General features: G+C 40.6%; 1 protein-coding gene across 2 annotated transcripts in view; it reads right to left on the bottom strand.

Moving 5' to 3' along the window:
• Positions 1 to 21,623, bottom strand: part of LOC124253725 (QRFP-like peptide receptor) — a 50,300-nt gene extending 28,677 nt beyond the window's left edge. For both annotated transcript variants that reach the window (XR_006892268.1, XM_046687547.1), the window contains exon 1: positions 20,617 to 21,623. Coding sequence is in view for 1 of the 2 variants with exons in the window: in XM_046687547.1 (XP_046543503.1) it covers positions 20,617 to 20,859 (243 nt within the window). In the remaining variant the exon portion in view is untranslated. The remainder of the gene's footprint in view (positions 1 to 20,616) is intronic.
• Between the last annotated feature and the right edge of the window lie 3,557 nt (positions 21,624 to 25,180).

Below are 25,180 nucleotides of genomic sequence, written 5' to 3'. Positions count from 1 at the left end.
TATATGGCTTGCTGGGTGATTTTCAGAATGCCTGTCGTTAGTTGTCAAAGATCCAATTTCTATATGAATGGACTTCTGTCTGTTGTTCAGTGCAGAGTTATAACATGATTGGATATGACAGTTGTATGGTGTTGTGTTATAACCGTTGGTGTAAATCTGTCTGTTGTATAGTGCAGTGTTATATATGTTGTGTGTGTTAATGCAGACCTTGGTGTTGTTATAACTCTTGAAGGCAAAATAAGTGTTGACGACAGCATTTCTGTTACACAGTGTCATGAATGTTGTGAGAATATGCCTGCCGTATGTGTAGGTGTTTTTTAGTTACTTTCAACCTTTCTGCAATAGAACTGGAGAAAAGTTATCACTTTAAGAGACTCTATCCTTGATGGTTAATCAATACATTGACGGCAATAAAATGTACACATGCTTGGCTCTATATCATTAGTGTCAAAATCTGTATGAAATATAGTTCAGCTAATCTTGAAAATGTAATTATAGCTTCAGCAATGATAATTTAGCTAAGGGTGTGTCCATCTGTAAATATATAGACAGATACTTAATACTATATTACTAGTGAGTGAGTGAGGTTTTAGGGCACTATCACGGCGGGAGACACCAGAAATGGGCCTCACACATTGTACCCATGTGGGGAATCGAACCCGGGTCTTCAGCCATTAGGCTACCTCACCGGCCCTGTTCCAACAGAAGTGGTGATGCTTGATACTGTTGACGTATTCAGTGCGTACTTAAATATTCTTAATGACAACCCCATTTTCGAGGCAGATTGTAAAATAAATTCGATTTGCTTGGACATTTTAATTTCTTGCCACGTGTACAAATACTGAACTTAACAACAGAATAATGTTAGATGTTTGTGACGGTGGAAACAGAAACAGGATTTCGGACGGTACAATTTGTTAGTCACTCGTATACTGAGTCGTTAAGTGAAGTTTGATCTTCTAATCACACAGCAGGATTAAAATATTTTAATTCGACATTGTAATGCTAATAAACCATTTTAGATGCGGTTGGTATAAATGTAAATTCTAGCACGACATGGTGTGATACTCGATTCTGATTGGCTGAGAGCTCATCAAAACCGTACTTAAATGGCAGTTTAAGACCGCTAATTAAAGTGACCGATTCACCGCGTATGAATACAGACGAACTCGTTGACCCTATATTGTTTGTAAACAAACATGTCGGACATCGGCAATTTCTACCTCGGCAGCATCTTTGGTGTTTTTGAAGTAAAAAGCGAATGGTTTGAAGAAGAATTTCTTGACCCTAATCCCAGTGAAGAAACTACGAAGCTGGAAAATCCATCAGCAGTATATTCAAACCGGGTACAGATCTAGCGGGCATGACGTCGACACCAAACGTCGGCCCACACGTCCTAACCTGACCGCTTCCGTCCCGGCCGTAATGCCTAGTCCTTCCACTTCCACTGTCCATGTATCCCACATGAAACGTGGCATGTCAGGTCTTTTGTCAAATTGGGAATAGTAGGGTGGTTATCAACAATTATTTCCGTGAATAAAGTTAGCGGCGACTAAACTTAGCGAGTTCACGACTTGAATTGGGGCGAGTCGACTGTCATACAGTAGGGGGAGATCGAAAAATTCGCTTTAGAAAAATCAAATAATTGTACTTGCTCACAGTATAAACTTTTTTTCTTTTTGTGTGTTTACGCTACTTCTTACAAATACAAGCATACTGGTTCCTGAAATAATGTATTTATGTTGTTGAAAATGTCATATTTTGTTCATTACACAACCTGTCCCTCAACGGGACGATTCCAAGCGATTTCCAGGAAAAATGCCCCTTGCGCGCCAAACAGTTCGGTTTTAGAACGCTTATCAGTTGTGCTAGAATGAAGATAAAGCTACTCTGTTTTAAATTTTGCGGTTAAACATTTAGCGGTCTTAAATCAACGATAAAGGACCGCAAAATTGAAAACAGAGTAGCTTTATCTTCTAAATATACATAACCCACGAAGTTATCCTGTGGCATGCTCTGATACATCTCATGATGTATACCCATTGACAAGAACTTCCTGTTTCCTCCCCGTTCAGTATCTCCCAACCAACATAGCAGTTTTCCATTAACACGACATTGGCTCAACATTTGTACAAAACCCATGGGCCACACCCTTCGAAAGCATTTGGCACGACACAAATAATCACTTAGGAGAATGTATTCTCGTCAAACAAATTTTGGTGTACAAAAATACAATATTTCAACCTGATGACAAGTTATGAAATGGCTCGTCCAAATGTAAAAACAACTTATCCAGTAGATAATTTTCAGTATACTACTTGCGCATGTTTGAAAATGTCCTAAGGCATAATGTAAGTGAAATGGGTCTCTAAATAACCGGAAGAGATCTCCAGTTCTTAAATTCCAGTTGCCAGTTTCTAGTTCCATGGGAAATTGTCCGTGTAATGGCATACCGAGTGAAATAGATAATGGCATTGTAATTGATACTGCAGTGTATAAAATAGCCTATGGGTAATACCATCTGGTCCGCTAGCTTTATCACTATGTAAACACTTCACAAGGTGTGTAATTTCATATCTGTGTACAGCAAAATGTCCTATTAAATTAAAGGGTTTATCATATCACAGAGATGTTTCTTCGGCACCCACGTTTGAAACTGAGAGAAAATAATCATATATAGCCCAGGTCTCTTCGTTGTGTTAAATTACTGAAGGTAACCCGAATCCTCCGTGACCAAGGAAGGGATGACAGGCAGGTGAATCTGAGCCTTATATCATTTAACATTCCAGTTGTTATATATCTGACCTTCTGTGTTTAGTAAACCAATTAATTTCGCATTATACTGAATCTCATCCGTTTCCCTAAGGTTGTTAAAATGTTTGATTTTTACATGTCCTATTGTTTTTACATTTTCCTTTTTCGTTTATTGTATAGTTTTCCTGTTTTTAATTTTCACTTCTTCCAGAATATCACAATATTAACGGATGTACATACTTTTAATAGAGTGAGTGAGTGAGTTTAGTTTTACGCCGCACTCAGCAATATTCCATCTATATGGCGGCGGTCTGTAAATAATCGAGTCTGGACCAGACAATCCAATGATCAACAGCATGAGCAGCGATCTGCGCAATTAGTCGCCTCTTATGACAAGCATATTCGCCTTTTGTGGCAAGCATTTGAAATTTGATTAAAAACTTAAGTTTGTTTGAAGGAATCGGGGCCACGTAACGTGGGCGTATCTTCACCCGCAGATGCCACCGTCATAAACACAAGCAAAGGCAAACCAATTTTCCACCTGAATATCACGGGAGCATTAGGAACTGCATCGGAGACACCTTTGTCACCAAATTGGATATTTCGATATGTCTACCATTAATATTATTGAAAGCAGTAGTGAGTTCTTGAATCGTTTAATACTGATCAACAAGAGTGAGTGAGTTTAGTTTTACGCCGCATTCAGCAATATTCCAGCTGTATGGTGGCAGTCTGTAAATAATCGAGTCTGGACCAGAAAATCCAGTGATCAACAGCATGAGCGTCGATTTTGAACAAGCGTCGCATGACCCTCTGTGAAATCTTCGTAGAATGAGCATGCAGAAGAGGCGACAAGGTTGGTATGTTATTGATGGTCAACAGACACTCAGCAGCGTTGAATCCAAGGTCTTTCTCGCTTGCCATTAACCTAATATGTCTAGAATCACTCAAGCACAAGTACCAGACCCACAACTGAAATCAGAAGGATCTTCACTTTCAAATCACAAACCAGAGTCCTTAAATTACGACCGCCATTACTTCAATTCAAAACCGAAAATTAGTTTCTACAAGATGGCATTATGTTCAACGTCTACCCAGTCGATGACAACCATGACAAGCATTGACCACAAGTGACAAATGATTCAGAAATTGACCAATGTCCGTAATTCCGGACAGTCTCTCCTCTAATCGGTGTGTGTCAATAACGACAAGTGTCACATGCTGATGTTGGCTCCAGGCTATTGATAAAGCAGTGGCACTGACGTTGAGTATTAAACAGATCGACGTCTTCAACGAGGCGGGCACAGAGGTCGCCTCTGGGTCAAAAGCTGACAATAACCAGCATTACATTAACCAGCAACGGCAGATGCGTTCTTGGTTGTTTATTGATTAACAAAGTATATTTTAAACGAATCGCACTGGAGTGTTGAGACCAATAGACGGGACAGAGTCACAAAATAAATACATTTGCAGGATCTGTATCAGATTTGGGGCGATGGGGTAGCCCAGTGGTTAAAGCGTTCGCTCGTCACGCTAAAGACCCGGGTTTGATTCCCCTAATGGGTATAATGTGTGAGGCCCATTTCTGGTATCTCCCGACGTGATATTGCTGGAATATTGCTAAAAGCGACGTAAAACTAAGTTCACTCACTCACTAACGAGATTGTTTATGAACTCCACATCAAACTGATCACTTGTCGCCGTGAAGTAATGAGTGAGTGAGTGAGTTTAGTTTTACGCCGCACTCAGCAATATTCCAGCTATATGGCGGCGGTCTGTAAATAATCGAGTCTGGACCAGACAATCCAGTGATCAACAGCATGAGCATCGATCTGCGCAATTGGGAAGCGATGGCATGTGTCAACCAAGTCAGCGAAACTGACCATCCGATCCCGTTAGTCGCCTCTTACGACAAGATAGTCGCCTTTTTATGGCAAGCACATGGGTTGCTGAAGACCTATTCTACCCCGGATCTTCACGGGTCTCGCCGTGAAGTAAACTACGTTTGTAACGAACACCCGTATAACGAAATGACGGATAAAACGAACTGTTTAAGGCCCGGCCACTTGCTGTATTAGTAGAAATAACGCGCTACGGTTCTCACGAACTAAACTTAGTGGTCCCTTTATGACCGTTTACTGTATTTGATTGTTGTTGTTCAGCACTAAGCATTATTCAAACTGTTTGTAAGCAGTTTGTAAATGATCGAGTTTCGATGAGCAAATCCAGTGATTGACATCATGAGCATCGATATTAACGGATTTGAGACGATGACACGTGGGTCCGGTCAATCGTCTCTTGGGACAACCATGGGTTGCTGAAAACTAATTTGGACCTGTTTCTTAACGTGTCCATGGTGATATACCCGTTTCAAGGATCGTACTAACTTCAGGAAAGTCTCTCTCGCTCTGGAAATACGAAAATTATGACACTTGTCTCGTAAAACGCCAAATTCTCGCCCTAACGTATGCCAAAAGCGATCCTTCATTATCCCAGTCAATGCACCACCGAGCACTGGAGGCGTGCTTGACTAATAATTCATTAGCAAAGTTAGGTTTCTATTATAGACTCCAAGAATACACCAGGTGCTGGTTGATTATTGACTGACGTTACTGGCTCAGCCATCGTTTTGCCCTTCCAAGAGGAAAGATCTGCGATCTGCGATCGTTTCTAGGAACGATCTTAGCGCAGAGTCGATCGTAAGTGCCTTGTTTAAACACATTAAATTTACGATTGTCGTAACGCTACTCACATACTTTACCATAGTGAGTGAGTTTAGTTTTACACCGCTTTTAGCAATATTCCAGCAACATCACGGCGGGGGACACCAGAAATGGGCTTCACTCATTGTACCCTAGTGGGGAATCGAACCCGGGTCTTTAGCGTGAGGAGCGAACGCTTTAACCACTGTCGCCACACTTAAAGTGACGACTGTCGCAGCGCAAAGACGATCTGCCATACTTTATTACGTAGTAACTACAGCAACAGTATTAAGATAATCGTAGCGCCAATACTGTAACATACCCTGGGAGCATATTGTAACACAGAATTAGTACAGTTGTAGAGCTAATACTTGCTACAGTCGTACAGATACGAGGATCGTAACTCCCATACTTATTATGAAGTAACTACAGCAACAGTATTAAGATAATCGTAGCGCCAATACTGTAACATACCGCTGGGAGCATATTGTAACACAGAATTAGTACAGTTGTAGAGCTAATACTTGCTACAGTCGTATAGATACGACGATCGTAACTCCCATACTTTAATGTAGTAACTACAGCAACAGTATTAAGATAATCGTAGCGCCAATACTGTAACATACCGCTGGGAGCATATTGTAACACAGAATTAGTACAGTTGTAGAGCTAATACTTGCTACAGTCGTACAGATACGACGATCGTAACTCCCATACTTTATTACGTAGTAACTACAGCAACAGTATTAAGATAATCGTAGCGCCAATACTGTAACATACCGCTGGGAGCATATTGTAACACAGAATTAGTACAGTTGTAGAGCTAATACTTGCTACAGTCGTACAGATACGACGATCGTAACTCCCATACTTTATTACGTAGTAACTACAGCAACAGTATTAAGATAATCGTAGCGCCAATACTGTAACATACCGCTGGGGAGCATATTGTACACAGAATTAGTACAGTTGTAGAGCTAATACTTGCTACAGTCGTATAGATACGACGATCGTAACTCCCATACTTTAATGTAGTAACTACAGCAACAGTATTAAGATAATCGTAGCGCCAATACTGTAACATACCGCTGGGAGCATATTGTAACACAGAATTAGTACAGTTGTAGAGCTAATACTTGCTACAGTCGTATAGATACGACGATCGTAACTCCCATACTTTATTACGTAGTAACTACAGCAACAGTATTAAGATAATCGTAGCGCCAATACTGTAACATACCGCTGGGAGCATATTGTAACACAGAATTAGTACAGTTGTAGAGCTAATACTTGCTACAGTCGTATAGATACGAGGATCGTAACTCCCATACTATATTATGTAGTAACTACAGCAACAGTATTAAGATAATCGTAGCGCCAATACTGTAACATACCGCTGGGAACATATTGTAACAGAATTAGTACAGTTGTAGAGCTAATACTTGCTACAGTCGTACAGATACGACGATCGTAACTCCCATACTTTATTACGTAGTAACTACAGCAACAGTATTAAGATAATCGTAGCGCCAATACTGTAACATACCGCTGGGAGCATATTGTAACACAGAATTAGTACAGTTGTAGAGCTAATACTTGCTACAGTCGTATAGATACGAGGATCGTAACTCCCATACTTTATTATGTAGTAACTACAGCAACAGTATTAAGATAATCGTAGCGCCAATACTGTAACATACCGCTAGGAGCATATTGTAACACAGAATTAGTACAGTTGTAGAGCTAATACTTGCTACAGTCGTATAGATACGACGATCGTAACTCCCATACTTATTATGTAGTAACTACAGCAACAGTATTAAGATAATCGTAGCGCCAATACTGTAACATACCGCTAGGAGCATATTGTAACACAGAATTAGTACAGTTGTAGAGCTAATACTTGCTACAGTCGTATAGATACGGCGATCGTAACTACCACAGAACGTGACTACCACAGAACGTACAATTACGGCAGTGGTATGGCTGACATTAAAACCTCCCATACTTTAACACAGACTATGATAGTCGTAGCACGAAGAACGTGACTACCACAGAACGTACAACTACGGCAGTGGTATGGCTGACATTAAAACCTCCCATACTTTAACACAGACTATGATAGTCGTAGCACGAAGAACGTGACTACCACAGAACGTACAATTACGGCAGTGGTATGGCTGACATTAAAACCTCCCATACTTTAACATAGACTTACGACAATAGTAGCGTGCAGCGATCGTAACTCATAGACCATAACTAGGGACTTCCATATTATAGCATAGACGAATTCGATCAGTTAAAATTGTTGCGTGAACGCAGGCCTAGCCGATATATTCGCTTTTTTAACTACCTTGAGTCAACCTGGCCCATTCTCGGTGTGTAATTAGCTAGAGCCCCCAAAAGGTACTGTTTTATTGATAAACGCCACAACGTTTGAGTAAGTAGAAACACAGTTGCCAATATCCCCGATCGACCAGGTCCGTGTCTTACTTCACATGCAAGTATGAGGCATTTAAATAAACAGTTTTGCAGAAATTCTGTTACACCCCTGGAAGCAATCCAGCAGACGTATATTCACACTCACAATTCAAACCCCCAGCTCTAATTATGGGGTTATCTAGTCCTTGCCACTTGAAGCAGAATCACGAAATATGGTTATAATTGATTAACAAAAATATATATCTGTATGTGCCTTAATGCATGCAGTAATAACGAGAAAACAAGCCATTTCGGCAATGAAAAAACAATTGCACTGTGCGCTTTTGAAGAAATATCCTTTTCTACGCACACTAGGAACTAGGTGTAAAGGTTAATTCTACATCTGCACGTGCAGTAAAGTAGTAAAATTTAATTTCATTGTACGTCAGGCCGTAAACGAGCCCCACGTGCAAAAATAATCGGGATTTGGAGTATAATATGGTGGTGTCCAATTTAAAACAAACCCACATTGAAAATACGTGCAGAACCAATCTCCACTCGATATGCACGTGCACCAATACTGGTGAGACGTTTTTCTTATTTTGTTTACGAGTTAAAAGGAGTCACAAGAGCTTTTTTTCTGACACGATCCTGCGCAATTAAAATTACATCCTCAAATAGAATGTGTTCATTATAGTGCCTCTTCTCTGAAAATATTTTTTATGCGTACGACCATAATCGATAAAGACAAGAACGTGGCCATCTGTTAAAGCACAATTAAAGAATTGGAGGGTGAATTTTGGTTTGGAAACTATTGGAGGGCTTTGTTCAGTATTCTTGAGGCTTCTTCGTGAACGCACGTGACCAATCTTCAGCTAACCTGACTTAGTGGGAAAACGAACAGCCTCACCACTTTGGTCTTGACAACACACCAGAACCAAAGGTACTGCAGGAAACCATTTTAAACTTCACCATCACGATTCCAGGTTAGAACTGGTCTCCCGCAATTGCAGTCTAAGCTAACATGTATTCATGTGGTCAGGCTCGGTGACTCAGTTGATATCATTGCATTCTAATCCGACGGCGTGGATGTTCGTTCACAATATCCACCACTTAATTTATGAGTCCATATGTATATTAATCATACGTAGACACCATGCAGCTGAGCCGAACATTGCTGAGCACGGCGTTAATAACAGGCTAGTAGTGATCGATTGTTGTTCCACGCCCACTCAGCAATATTCCAGCAATATGGCGGCGTGCTGTAAATAATTGAGTCAGGACCAGACAGTCCAGTGATCAACATCATGAGCATCGATCCACATAATTGGGAGACGATGATATGTGTCAACCAAATCTGCGAGCCTGACCAGCGGATCCCGTCAGTCGCCTCTTACGACAAGCATGGGTTGGTGAAGACCAATTCTAACCCGGATCTTCTCGGGCACACCAAACTAACCACCAAAACCAGTACTCGGTTACAGACGTACGATCGTCTCCGAGGAGTCGTGGTAACCATGGAATGCTGATATTGTTAATATGATCGGAACAGGCCATCCGAAATTCGAGTGGGGCTGGGTAGTCAGGGAAACTTTTAAAATTATATTGATTTGTTCCAAATCGAGCTGAAATATTCGGTTGTTTTTGCAAAATTATATTTAGAACAAAATCAGTTCAAACCAGCATCACAAACACCCGACGTCCCCACTCATCAGCCATCCCCCCCACCCATCCCCACCCCCACCCCCTTAACCGAGAATAATGGTGGATCACTTAGTTTAATGGTAGGGCTAAGTCACACTGTGGCAAAAAGGCCATTTCAACTATATAGTGTTGAACGTGACGACAGATCATGGTGACTTGTCTTGTTGTGTAACATATACTTGTCGATAACAACAGATGTGGGGACATATGCACTATTTGAACTGAACAGCTGATATTGAGATTAAACGAAAACTTTGATCCAAGGAGTAACAGCTGCAATTTGTCACCGCGGACTGACAGAAATGTCTCTTTATAATACGCTTTGTTTGCAATGGATATTCAGCAATCGGCATCAGATATGTTTTCGTTGCATTCTATTTTAGATCTGCGTGATTTTGACGTAAAGAACTCTGACAATCAGTGCCTAAAAACTTTAGCTGGCTCGTAGTGATATTTTAAATTTGCGTTTGTGATAACCGACGACTTTAAATTTTTAAGATAGAATGAGATTTCCAAATACTGATTGAAATAAAGTAAGGCCCTAGTCTGTTATCCGCGTGGTGATTCATAAAGTTCGAGGACACCGTGATCAAGCTAGAAGATTGTGACTGGGGTTAAATTAAACCCCTTTGGAATCCGCAGGGATATGTTTGTCCATCCTTTTCTGTCAGCAATTTGAAGTGGAGCTGTCAAAATACACAAAATAGAAAAACACACTTATACACGTACTTCTCAGTTTTGAATTCTGCCGGAAATTCTCTTAGACAAAACATAGTATTTTTTCATTCAACAAACTCTCGAACAGTTTAGCACGGTCTGCTTTTAATTTGCAATTTCAATTACATTTTCGGATCTGAAAATTCAGTATTCTACATGACCATATAAATTAATAATCAAAGGTTGACCAAACATATTGCAAGTCTACATCTCACACAACGTTTAATTCTTTTGACAATTCGCGTCAAACAATATCCTGGGTCCCGATCTACATAGCCTGTCGTAACTCTATAGTTAACCATAGGTTTGTGAATGTCGTAACGCTACGACCGTTTTGTGGATCGGGGTCCTGGAGACTATTGGGTTAAGTAACAAAATTTTTAAAAACCTCTAGCAGAGTTGACTGTTATTGAACGTAATAATTTCTGTTTATGACGTCATCCTGAGGATGACATCGTCTTATATTTCGAAATTTCCAAAAGATGTGACGTTGTTCCACTTTAACGGGCATATCAGCTTTAAACATCGCTAAAGCGGAACGCTATGACATTATACGATCTTCTTACTGATAGGTGGATTGTCTAATTACTACATGTAATCACATGGCCTCGGAGCCCTGAAGATATGGGCTACTAAAGGGCGGGGTGGGTTACTAACTTAAGGTTACCGACTGAGAGAGAGGGAGACGGGTAGAGGGAGAGAGACGCATACAATTCAGGTCTTCATCAACTCATGCTTGACGTAAGAGGCTGACTTGGTTGATGCACGTCATCGTATCCGAATTCAGCAGCCCATCTGCTCTAGGAAACTTGATAAACAGGACAAACTCAGTCTTATGCCCTGCAGCCGGGACCCTATGCTTAGCAGTCCATGTTTGCACCCGTGAAGAGAATTGATCTTCAGTAACCCATGCTTGGCTTAATAGGCGACTAACGGGATCGGGTGGTCAGGCTCGTTGACTTGGTTGACACATGTCATCATATCGGCATTACGTAGATCGATGCGTATGCTGTTGATCACTAGATTGTCTGGTCGAGAATAACTTATTTAGTGATAACTGGAATACTGCTGAGTGCGGCGTACAACTAAACTCACTCACTCAATCACCTTCAACTCTCTGGATTCTCGGGGCGGTGGGGTAGCATAGTGGTTAAAGCGTTCGCCCGGGTTCGGATCCCCCATGGATGCAATGTGTGAAGCTCATTTCCGGTGTCCCCCGCCGTGATATTGCTGGAATATCGCTAAAAGCGGCGTAAAACTAAACTCACTCACTCCAGCTCAAACTCAACCATCCAGTGATTGTCGACATGCATGGTACTATTGTTAACGTTGAATAGTTGAACAGTTGTAGCTAAATGTGACTCAGGTATTTGACCTTTACAACGCCTTTTATTTCACCGGCGCCAACGGGTATAACGCTGATGAACTCAGACTTCAGAAAGGTTACGGGATTCGAACTAACAATAACCGGATTGTGATACTCCTAAGGGACGTAACTTTCCACACGAATTCGGCGCATTAGACGACTAGACCATATGCTTCACCGACATTTATGGGCAACAATTTTCACAGGGGCAATGAAAATGAAATTACCACAACCTAGAGTATTCTGATTGAGTCATTTAGTTTGCAATTAGTCTGGCCACTCAACGACAACATCATATGGTGTTATTCGGTCTGAAACGTCTACCATAACGACATCCTATGGTCACAGCAGAGCGAGCAGAGCGAGCAGGGGTCTAGAAACACAGGGTTTAGTTTTCAGAGAATACGAGGGACAGTCAAAAAGTAGTCGGCCTCACCTAGTAAATGATACAAATGCAGCTGTTTTTATGTTTTATTTTTCTACATATCATCTGTCAACCTCAAGCAAATTGGTTTTGCTACGTTACGATCCCCATTTTGTTTGAAATTTTATCTTGGTACCCCCCAAAAGCGCAAAATCTGCAATAAATGCTCCACAAACTTCAGGTAACAAAATATGCAAGAAACATTTTGTGTGTTTGAGATAGGTAGACGTCCGCTAGAATCAAACTTAGATATTAAAGTGCATAAAAAAGCAATTTGAAAGTACAATCGCTTGTTAAAGTGATTCGCCCTTCATGTTTACTGAAATAGCTTGTTATGGAGACACTACCCACCCCCTTTCAGACGACGAAATCATAAGGACAAAACTTATTCTAATGTTTTCACTTTTTCACACATGATGCTAAAGGTTCAAAGTAAATACTGAATGGTCACACAAGCGTCAACTCTCAGTATATTGTAAACAGGGCCAGCTTGAATATCTGGACACAATGTTTTTGAAAGACTAAAATGGGTGTGTCCTTACAAAACAGCCCTATCTAAACATAAATCAAGCAATCCAAATCTTTGAATGTTGATTAAGACGGGAAGTCATCCAATACTATACTAACATATTTTATATGACATTATCTGAGGGCATACCATTATCCAAGAGGTACTAAATGACGGATCGTTTTTCATTTTCTGCATTTTTTCTAGAAATATTATACCCCAATGTGTTGTGATGACTAATATCTCGTTAATCACATTACCCACATATGTGAAGTTCTTTATACGGCTTTGCTAATCATTCCTACAAACTAAAATGGAAGCTTTTCAAACATTGAACATGGAGAATATAGTTAGGCCGATTACTTTTTGACCGACCCTCGTACAATACTTCTTCAAAATCCACTGCATAAATATGAAATGATGTCTAGAAATGCTTTAAAATGAAAGCTGGAGTGCACTGATTGTAGACAACCATCTCATGGTCAAACTACATTTTTAGAACTTACTTACTAAAGGTTTTTCACTTACATACACCACGTTCCTAAAATACCTGCCACGTACTGATGGTTGCTGTTTCGAGATGAAGAGGCCAAAGGAGTAAAGTGAGTGAGAATTATTTGACATCCCGAAAGCGAATCCTTTTACGATCTGATATATATAGCTTGTGATGCTGCCGAGAGTTGATCTAATACCGAATGGCTATCGAGTTGACTGACTATCGTGCAGTTTCCGTGGACAGAGTGAGTGTAAGTTGTAACCGCTTTTAGCAATATTCCATCAGTTTCTCTGGATTGGAGGGCAACAAAACGGGCTTCACACAATGTACCCATTTAAGGGTTCGGGAACTCGAATCGGGAAGGCTTTGACTACTCAGCTACCCAGTTTCTCTGAGCTTCGGTGAAGACGGGTTTCACATACACAGCAACCATTTCGTTATTGCAGCTTTAATTCACTGATTTAGAAAAAGTGAAAATTTGATTGTCAGATGGAATGCATACCTTTTAAACCCTTTTAACATTTCCCCCTACTTGGAACTTTTAAACCACAGCCGTGATGGTGACAAAAAGGTGTTGACTACAGGTCAGCAAGTGTGAAAACAGACGGTTGTTTCTGATTTATCTATACACACGAACGCAAGATATTAATAACCGATACCAACCAGTGTTCAAGCTGTTCTCCACCTACAACCACGACTTAATTAGCATACTTCACTGACAACACAACAGCGGAATCAATCCAGAAGAATTATGGCGGCAGGAACGTTCTCCCAACCTCAACACGACGTGTGAGGACATTCTCGATGTGGACGGGGAGTAATTGTTCTAAACATGGCTGTGTGTTCTATATATGTTGAGGCAGCCTTGTGGGATTTTCATAACCCGCATGTGACGTCATTGACACCGAGGGACATTGTTAGTTGGCTCCTGTGTATTGATGTGGTGGAAATAATGAAGTACTTCCATTCTGCCGTAATCCCCACAGAAAATGGCGTCAATACTGCACTGGGATTTACCCCAGATTCTATTTCCACTCTGACCTACAAACGCATAATGACATTTATCTAACATCTTGGAACCGTTACCAAAAAATATTCTTGCGCAACATCACCCCATTGCTACATCTACCTGCGTCCTATCTGAATCTTTGTATAGAAATATAAAATGGTGCATCAGCCGTGCCACTCTGTATGACAAGGAGTGAGTGAGTTTAGTTTTACGCCACACTCAGCAATATTCCAGCTATATGACAGCGGTCTGTACATAATCGAATAAGGACCAGACAATCCAGTGATCAACAGCATGAGCAGCAATCTACGCAATTGGGATACGATGACATGTGTCAACCAAGTCAGCGAGCCTGACCACCTGATCCCGTTAGACGCCTCTTACGAAAAACATGGGTTGCTGAAGATCAATTCTAACCCGGATGTTCAGGGGTATTATGACAAAGAGGGTTTCTTTCTTTATTCAAGAATTTCCCCTCAATATCAAGCAATGTATCATTAACGTCAGGTAATAGAATTAACCTTTCTCAATTGCCTTGGTATTCTGCAGCGGAAATATATAATTTGTTAACAAGGAAGGTTTCTCCAAGCAGGTTTAACATCAAAGGTCTGATTACGTAATTCCGGAAAGGTTATGTTTGATTTTTTAAATATTAATAAATTCCTGGATGTAGTTTGTCATCATTATGCGGGAGCAACGATATTGTAATTACATAAATCATAATTAACGTGTTTTCACAATTGTGTTAGTAGTAGGGTTCAGGCCAGTGAGGCCACGTTTGTCGTTGTCGTGAGCATATGGTGTCACTGAATTTAACTGACAAATTCACTTATTCCTAATTGTACGTTTTATATACTATGGAGTGAGTGAGTGAGTGAGTGAAGTTTTACGCGGCTTTTAGCAATATCACGGCGGGGGACACCAGAAATGCGCTTCACACATTTTACCCATGTGGGGCATCGAACCCGGGTCTTCGGCGTGACGAGCGAACGCTTTAACCACTGGCCTACCCCACCACCTCATGTACTATGGAACTTGTGTTGCCAGATGATTCAAGCTATTACTGGCGTTGATGTATTGATTCATACTTCAACAGGAACACAAGATAGCTGCTATAAGAAGAAAACCAGTGGGCACAAATCGTTCTTACGGTAGTCGTAACTTCGAGTGAGTGAGTGAGTGAGTGAGTATGGTTTCCCCCGCTTTTAGCAATATTCCAGCAAAAGCACGGCGGGGGACACCAGAAATGGACTTCACACATTATACCCATGTGTGGAATCGAACCCAGATCTTCAGTGTTACAAGCGGACGCTTTACAAGGCCACCACACGGCACCCAATACTTCGAACGCAGACTAAGAAGTTACGCGGTACTAAGATCGTTTTGTGGAGCCGAGTCTGCAAGAATATATCCGCACGTTACTCAATCAATACTCTCTGATGGTGGGGTAGCCTAGTGGTTCAAGCGTCAGCTCATCACGCCGGAGGTCTGGGTTCGATACGCCAAATGGGTACATTGTGTGAAGCCCGTTTCTTGTGTCCCTTGATATTGCAGGAATGAGATCTGTTTATCACTCACAATATTCAGATCGATAATCAGAGATCAATAATCGATCAATAATCGATTGTAATTGTAAACCCACAAAACTCATGTGGGCAAAAATGGGACACAATCAAACAGGCACCGATTAATACCACGCTCAAGACGATTGAGGATACTTCCTGCTTTGACACACACGCGAATATGTTGTTTAAATTGCAGTTTTACGAGTCAGGATATTGTTTATATTTTGATTTAACAAACATAACAATAAGAAACATACTTCCTAAAGTTATATATGATGTTTCATTTTTTATGAATATCGATTAGTTTCCTGAGCCAATCGATAACCGCTTACGCAAGCGAGATCGATCAATTGACCTATTACTCGATCAATCGCTCCAGCACTAGGTCATGGAATATTGCTAAAGGAGGCTCAAAACCCCACTCACTCACTCTTTGGCATTAATGTTTCATTTTTGACTGTATCTGAAACTGAACTGGTTTAAAAAACGTTTATGAATGGTGTTACTCGAAACCTTGTCATTAACTATATTCATCCAAACTTTATTGTGTCGAAGTTGAACGGATCAATGTAAATACTTCGAGTTATTCGAGGTTCGACACAGCGTCTAACAAATGACTTAAATAAGGAATAACCAAGGACCCAGCGTTTACTTCGAGATAACAGTAGTAGGTTCGACACAACGGTGTTTGATTGTATATACCCTAAACTTGAGTACAGTGAAGAGTGAATATTCTGACTGCAACGAAGAATATTTGTAACGTTCCCGGTCATGAATTTTTAAACATTTTCGTTAAAATTAGTTATTAGTTCAGCTGCAGTTAAACAATGATTTGAGAACATCCCATCACAGTTCTCTCCAAGCAACCTTTCGCAAACCTGACCGACCTGTGAAATGGCTAGCAAGAAGCCGGCATAATCAAATCAGAAAGCCATTTTCTGGAGCATTAAGGAACTAGTTTTAAAACGTCTATTTCCATTTCCCGACTGAGCTTGGAAAATAGCGATCAAAAAATAAATCTGAACAAAAAACCCATCCTAGCAGGTCTTTTAGATATCCGACATTGTAAGGCAAACGCAAATTCACCGTGTTGTTTTTTATATAGGAAAGAAACGTTAGGCAATCATATTACACAGATTTATATCTACCTAACCATTAATTATTTCTGCAACAGTGAGTAAAAAGTAATCTATGGCTTGGTAATGTTGTGCAGAAATAGACTGGTCTAATGTAGACGGGTAAAAAACGCATTTACCTCCACATGATTCCCACAATGATTGAAATGTTCTAAATTTGTGCCCCAAAAAGCCATTTGCAAATTTTTAACGATAAAAAGTCTTTAATGCGAATCCACAGTTGTGTACTATGCAAGGTTTTTGCTCTTTAAGCCAGACCAATTTTATTTCTGTAAGAAAAAAAATAAAAATAGATTTTACCCGCTCGAAAAATAAAATCATAATGTTAACATTTACGGAGCGAGACTTCGAATATGCAAGGCTGAGTTTGTTGGACACTAAAACACCGGTATCTGTTCTCAGAGACTTTTAACTGAATTATCTAACAATATTTGTGTTAGAAATCAGTGCTTCGAGCACCTTAGCGAGTGTGAACTTGAAAAACAATGCCTTTGAAAAACTCATGTGGGTTTTTGCTTTGACTGGTGATTTTTTTCCCTCCTGCCTTTAGGTGTTCTGGTGACAAAAATCCGTAAAACAAGAAATAAAATTGGTCTGGCCTTAAGTTCAAATACAATTATAGTTTAACAAATACATTGTAAACCATGTTTAATTATTTTTTGAGTGGTGCCTAAGCCCCAGAACAGTTCATATTTTGGATATAATTGCAATACTAGTATATCTCTTTCTTTAAATGATAGTCAAACATATCAGATCTATGGTGTATATATATTTGGGTGTTAACGAATAAATCGTTATTGTTGGGTGATACATAGAGGATATGAGTGTGTTTAGGTCCGATGATTATTGTTTTACGTTCTCTCATTGTATTAGCATATATTCCTGATTCCAGATACTGGTCACTCTAAAACACACAAGTGTGATAACCTCTTTACCATATGACGAGGTGCGATCGGGTAGCCTAGTGGTTAAAGCGTCCGCTCGTCACGCTTTAGGTCTGGGTTCCATTCCCAAAATGGGTACAATGTGTAATTCCCTTTTTCTTGATTTCCCCACAGTGAAATTGCTAGAACAGGGGCGGATACAGCTTTTGAGAAGGGGGTACAGTTCATTTTCACCTGAGATCAAATGGATACGCATACGATTTAATAAACTTCCAGCATAAAAATCACCCCAAACCCTCCCTCACCCCACCCCCACCCGCCTATGTAGATTATTTGCTAAAAGTGGTGTAAAACTTAGTCTCAACCATATAATGACATGTTAAATTCTGTTATCCCATTATTACATGACGTCACAACGTCAATCTGACACTGAAACCAGTCAATTGTACTTCAACTGAAACTTGTCGTTTAGACAGTGGCCTATCTGCCCTCACGTAAAATCCAATTGCCTGCAGGGAACGTTTCAATATCCGTGATCTCTTTTTTCAGCAATCCTTTGTTCATTCTACTAAAGTAATTTCCTTTTGTCTCCTCGAGTAATTGTCCTTTATCAAATGAAAGCTAGGTAACGTCATGTTTTTTAGACATCCTGGACAGTTATAATGTTTCGTAATGGGATTATGGAATACAGTCAAATATTCCACAGGCACAAAACGAAAAACAGTTGTTGATAAGTGTCGACTGAATGCACATCTTCTTAATTCGACAAAAGATCCAAGTTTCCGACATAAAGCACCGGTTTGATCGACTTTGGAACAGTTACACAGACCGTCCTCTTTAATGTCTTCGCAAGTTATTTCTTCAAAGTTCACTACGTTTTTTAGACCTCAGTCGCCTTTTAGATACCGAATTTTGGTAACTTACAGTTGTTTTCACAATAAATATTATCTAAATAATTTCCCGATCGTCAATTCTGATAGACAAGAGCGACACCGTAATTGTAATTACTGAATATTTGCACACGTGTGAACCGCCCCAGCGGATATGATTTTTATGTTTGACTTTATCCTGCCGAGATACGTTCCTATGGTATGATAAATGCGAATAAATACGGATTGTGTTTATAGTAAACAACGTTTACATGGCTTCACACTTATAACGAGTGAGTGAGTGAGTGAGTTAGAATTTAACGTCACCTCGGCAATATTTCAGCCATATCACTTATAACGAACTGACGGACATAGTTCACAATTTAGTCCCAGCCTCTTGAGGTATAACTTAGTCGAAATGTGTGTAACGAACTATGGTTACAAGTAACTAAAATACCGGTGGCTTTTAGTTGCAAGACCACCTCCGTGGTGTAGTGGTTAGAGCGTCCGCCCGGAGAGCGGAAGGTCGCGGGTTCGATCCCCGACCGCGTCATACCAAAAGACGTTAAAATATGGTACTTGTTGGTCCCTGCCTGGCGCTCGGCATTAATGGGTACAACAAGGACTGGTCGGCTCGGAGTCAGTATAATGTGTCTGAGTGGGGTATTCATGCTTCACTGCAGTATGGTATCTCAGTGGGCTAGCACTATAAAACCAGCTTCAGTCTGGGCTAGTACAAGCAGCCGCACATACACATACACACCCATGCACGTCGTCATATAAGCGAAATATTCTCAAGCACGACGTTAAACCCGATTTCACCTCACCTTTTAGTTGCAACTGTAGGTTACTCTACTTAAACCCCCTCTTCTCTGGTCGCAAGCTAACTAATATCAACCACAGACACACACAGAGCATTCAAAGAGCACACACACACGTACACACACGCGCGCACACACGCACATGTGAGCGGTGGGGAAGCCTAGTGGTTAAAGCGTCCGCTCGTCACGCCGAAGACCCGGGTTCGATTCCCAACATGGGTGCAATATGTGAAGCCCATTTCTGGTGTCCCCCGCCCTGATATTGCTGGGATATTGCTAAAAGCGGCGTAAAACCGAACTCACTCACGTACCTTTACATCTCCTGTAATATGAGAATTTGATGACAAGACAACAACGAATGACAAAACCAAGCATGAAAACTGATGTAATTTGCAATAAGCTTTCTTGCAGCCATTAAATGTTTTTGATGTTGTTTTTCGGAAGTAATTCTTGAGCTTTTTCAATTTCTGGTGTCCCCCGCCGTGATATTGCTGGGATATTGCTGAAAGCGGCGTAAAACCAAACTCACTCACTCACTCACTTACAAACACACGGTTGAGTAAGTGAGTGAAGTTTTACACCACTTTTAGCAATATTCCAGCAATCATTGGGATACGAATATTAGGAATAGGATACATGTACAGTTATGTTCGCAATGCAGCTGAGAGTGGCTGTTTATCAGCAAGCACAGATGTTCGTTTAGAATAATTACTTACGCCGTGATATTGGTGTAATTTAGTGCTAAAGCGGCGTAAAACCATACTCACCCACTTACGTCGTGACGGTAGTTTGAGAAAGGAAAGGTTAGTTCAACTTCACAGTACACGAGAAGTGAAGGAAAGGTTAGTTCAACTTCACAGTTCAACTTCAGAGTGAAGCGGGTTCCCACAGGTGACCAATTTACTTGTTAACGATCGATCAATGCAGTGAATATTGATTATTCTATTGTTTATCAACACACAGTGGTCTGAGATGACTTAGATAACATCATAATGATCAATATGATTTTTCATTTAGAGTGTCTCACAACCTTGTCCGTATCTCTATCACTACCAGGGGCGTGGGGTAGCCTAGTGGTTGAAGCATTCGCTCGTCAAGCCGAAGACCCGGGTTCGATTCCCTACATGGGTGCAATATGTGATATTGCTGGAATATTGCTAAAAGCGGCATGAAACTCACTCACTCACTTTCACTACCAATGTCTCTCTAACGCTCTTCCTCAACCTCAAGTACATCTTACCTTTACGGGTATGCAAATGACCACCAACAAGAGGTCAGCTGACGCCAGGCTCAAAAGAAATGTGTTGGTGATGTTGCGCATGCATCGATAACGTAGGATGGAGAAGATGACGAGCACGTTGCCGAGCATGCCGCACATCAACATGAGACTGTACAACGTGGCTACCGGTATCAACTCGGCCAACGGCACCGTCTCCACCGACGACAAATAGTCGTAGTGGTAGTCATCCGTAGTGTTGTTCATTGTTGTTTGCGTGACAGTCCCTTTCACTGTTAAGTCCTTCTGGCCCAGACTCCGTCAACAATATCCCGTTGTGTTATTTCCTAACAGTTGAACCGACGTCCTGTACGTCACACATGAACTGGTCTTGGGATCACAACATCTGTCGATATGTGTTTTACCAGCCGTATACACATATATTCTGTAAAATAAAAATGTACGGGCGATTCCCCAAATCAATGAGTTAAAATCACGCACTCACTTCCTTTCAATTCCGGTGTTGTACGACTCCGACGAATCCAGTGTGAATTAAAACAGGTAAAAAAATTTAAACATTCTGGATCTAAATCGGAAAAGACTTGGGTGGTGTTTTAGACCGATCCGTTGCAAATGCTTCGATCTAATCGACATGTAATAGTTTTCACAAACAAAAGTCAATTCCAGTGAAGATCTTCAAGACCAGGTGTAATTTTCCATTTCGATTTGACGTTCCAGTTATAGAGCATGTTTAGCTTGAAGATTCAGATCTGTAGAAAAACTCTGGTGAACGAGACACGATCAGAACGTGTGTGTACTTGAAGCTTTACTGTCAGTGAATGGTTCTCCGTCAGAAGGTCCCCGGTGTGGTATTGACGTTGTCAGTAGGGTGCCCTGCAGCGTCCTCGACCACTCCTACTGCAGCTCTGGTTGGCGTTCCCTCGCGGTCACAGTTACGGAGGAGGCTGTGTTTCAGTGAAGATATCTATCGGTCCAGTGATGGTTAGTTAACACATGTCGGTGCACACTGCCGTCAGTTTCTGTAATTAGAATGAAAAAGTGAATACATCGCACTGAAACTTCACCACTGATAGGCTGAAGTTCAACAACGGGTCATATCTACATCTAGAGATGAGAGAGAGAGAGAGAGAGAGAGAGAGAGAGAGAGAGAGAGAGAGAGAGAGAGAGAGAGAGAGAGAGAGAGAGAGAGAGAGAGAGAGAGAGAGAGAGAGAGAGAGAGAGAGAGAGAGAAACAAAACTCACCAAACACACTAGTAAAGTAGTCACATACAATGTACATACAAACATACATACATACATACATACATACATACATACATACATACATACATACATACATACATACATACATACATACATACATACATACATACATACATACATACATACATACATACATACATACATACTTAACAAGAGATGTTAAGAACACTCTATCAGTACACATAATCTGTCAGTTATATATTTGTCCCCTCTTACATGTCAATATCTGATCTAGCAGGTGTGATTAACTATAGACAGAAATTGGCATCGATCACATATTCGCGTTGTAACAGTGAACCCGTGAAGATCCGGGTTTTCTTCACCAACCCATGCTTGTTATGAGTGGCGACTAACGGGATCGGCGCTCAAGCTCGCTGACTTAGATTACGCGTGTCATCGTATCCCCATTGCGCAGATCGATACTCATGATGTTGATCACTGCATTGCCTGGTCCAGACTCAACTATTTACAGTCCTCCGCCATATAGCTGGAATCTTGCTGAGTGCGGCGTAAAACAACAAATAAACGAAATCATGCTGTAACTACCACGCGGTAAGAAACTAGTGATCAAAAGAAACCATACACGAATATATAAACATGAAACAAACCAACAATGGTTAATTCAATGTTGCAAATTTGATTTGGGTTTCATAGTTGTGTTTTGGACATTAAATGTGCTGAGTTTTGTTGACCGTTTTCAGCTTTGTGCGTTTTAATAACTTTTGTAATGTTTCGTCAAATCCTTTTCTCAAGCATATACATTTTTAATACATGTAAGAGACGGGATCACACTTTCTCAGTAAAAGTACAGATTCTAGTACTTCTAGAGTTGAGGTGGCTGAGTGGGTTAGACGGCTGACTTTGTGTGCTGGCGTAAGGTGTCTGACGTGTGGGTTCGAATCCCGAATGGGAGTCAACCAGACAAAAGTACTAGAATTTGTACTTTACTGAGAAAGTGTAATCCCAAATATAAGGTGTGTTACATTTTACATCAATGGCATTGAGTATTCGTATACTTTTTAGCCGGTATATATAACTTGAACCTACATGGTTTTGTTAGTGTCCTGTAATTTCTCGGTTTATTTGGCTGTGTAACACTACAATATTCTAACCATATGACCTCATCCTATAAAATGTCCAGTCATTTCTAGGCTTGTGCCAAAGATCAATGGAGACAAAGACAATTAAAATTGTGTTAGGATCAATGGTAATTGATGTTTTCTGGCGCTATTTCAGAAACGGATTAAGCCCAAGATCCGACCTTTCACAGTCTGTATAGTCTAGTATACTAAGTATACTAGAGTATACTAGAGTATACTAGGCATCATCATTGTGAGAAAATGTTCTCCCGGGAGCATTTTGTCCTTATTGAACAGAAATTCTGGCGTAATTGTTAAACACGTGTGGCACATTCTTCAGCACATGGCGATTCGATGAAAACACGATCGTTACATGCAATTATATACCCAACATGACATCAATAATGTGTGAATTAATATTTTATTGGCTTTCAAATATGCTGTAACCCAGCATCGTTAGCGCATAATGGAACTGTTCATAATTAAACATCACAATATATAATCAAGATCGAGTTATTGGAATCAAATTCAATACCCTGTTGTATGTTCTAATAATGTCGCTGGTACAATACAGTCCGTTCGTTCGTTCGTTCGTTCGTTCGTTCGTTCGTTCGTTCGTTCGTTCGTTTACCTGGCCACCAAATCCGTTCGTTCGTTCGTTCGTTCGTTCGTTCGTTCGTTCGTTCGTTTACCTGGCCACCAAATCCGTCTGGTCAACTTGCATGACAGTGATCTTCTTGGAAGCCCTATTCCCAGCGTGAACCTGACGGGGTGGCTAGTAAATCATAAAAATGCCCTTAAAATGCCCAATGATTTTTATATCCATTTTTCATTTCCTTCAAAGGTAATCTATAATTTGTGATAAGAAGTATATTTCATTCGAAATAACTAATTCGAAAACTATCATAAAAGCAATATCCACAATCTCAATCGGTTCCAGCAAATGAAATAACCATTGAAATTATCCCAGTATATGTGTCTCACTACAAACTTTTGATTGAACAGTCATATATCGGCTGAGAACTCTCAGTGGATGAAGTTGAAAATGGATACTGGGATGTTTTGTAGCAACAGCTTCACAAGGTTTTCAACATCACAGTTCACATAGTTTATTTTCTGTCAAAGAGGCCACATGCCCATAGGACAATGGTTTTCAACATGGCTCTCAACGTAGCCATGTTGAAAACGCAACTTCCGGCCATTCTTTACCAGACATTGAAGTGGAATTTCAGAAGTTTAAATTTGTACTATTTGGGCACGAGAAATTGATTTAACTTTTGAAATTAGAACTTATCTCCACGGGTATCATGGGTATCTGACACTTAAGAAGAAAATGTGAGACTTAGACAAATCTGAATGAGTTAGGTTGACTGAACCCCGCTTTGAACATTGCTTCATTTGCATCACGGCTTGTGAAGTGGTTGTTGGAGGAAAAACGAATTGATGCAGGTTATAAATGTTTATGCCTATCGTGAAAATAACGAGGACCATATAAGTAGGTATTCGAACCACATATCTGCTTATCCTGGCAGGCCTAAGGGACGCGACTCTGCAAAGATTGAACGGTCCCCCAACCCCAACTCTCATATATTCTAAATCTGTTTGATATTTGATTTAAATTACGGCTAATTAATCATAGGCTATACGAGCGGCATATGTATTCTTATTCATAAGTACAGCTGGGTAGCCTAGTGGTTGAAGCGTTCGCTCGACACGCCAAGGACCCGGGTTCGATTCCCTACATTGGTGGAATATGTGAAGCTCATTTCTGGTCTCCCCCGCCGTGATATTGATGGAATGTTGCTAAAAGCGGCTTAAAACCATACTCACTCACTCACTAAAGGTGCAGTTTCCAATTATACCCTGTGGTCTTGTACACGTACAGCGACCATTCCTAATATTGTGACCCGGAAGTAACTATTAGATACTGATCAAGCTCGGACGGAACATCGAATCCTAAAGCCGGACAATGATTTCCTCGGCTCCGTCATCTTGCGTGTGACATTTGTGCCTTCGCTGCTTAGAAAATTAGTTACATTAGATATCTCAATCCTCTTGATCCTGGGGTTTCCGTTACGCTATCATTGATTGAAAGATTGTTATCGAGCCGCATCCGAAGGCAGGAAGACCTAAACTGACGTGAGTTGGAATTCTGCCCATCTAATGATCACCTGTACGATTATACGTACTTTGCAACTTAAACATTTTAATTACGTAAATATTCG

Source organism: Haliotis rubra, unplaced genomic scaffold (genome assembly GCF_003918875.1).
Source record: "Haliotis rubra isolate DU_JTF1 unplaced genomic scaffold, ASM391887v1 Scf55, whole genome shotgun sequence".
Classification (NCBI taxonomy): domain Eukaryota; kingdom Metazoa; phylum Mollusca; class Gastropoda; order Lepetellida; family Haliotidae; genus Haliotis; species Haliotis rubra.
Note: the sequence above shows the minus strand (reverse complement) of the source record. Positions and strands in the feature narration are given on the sequence as shown.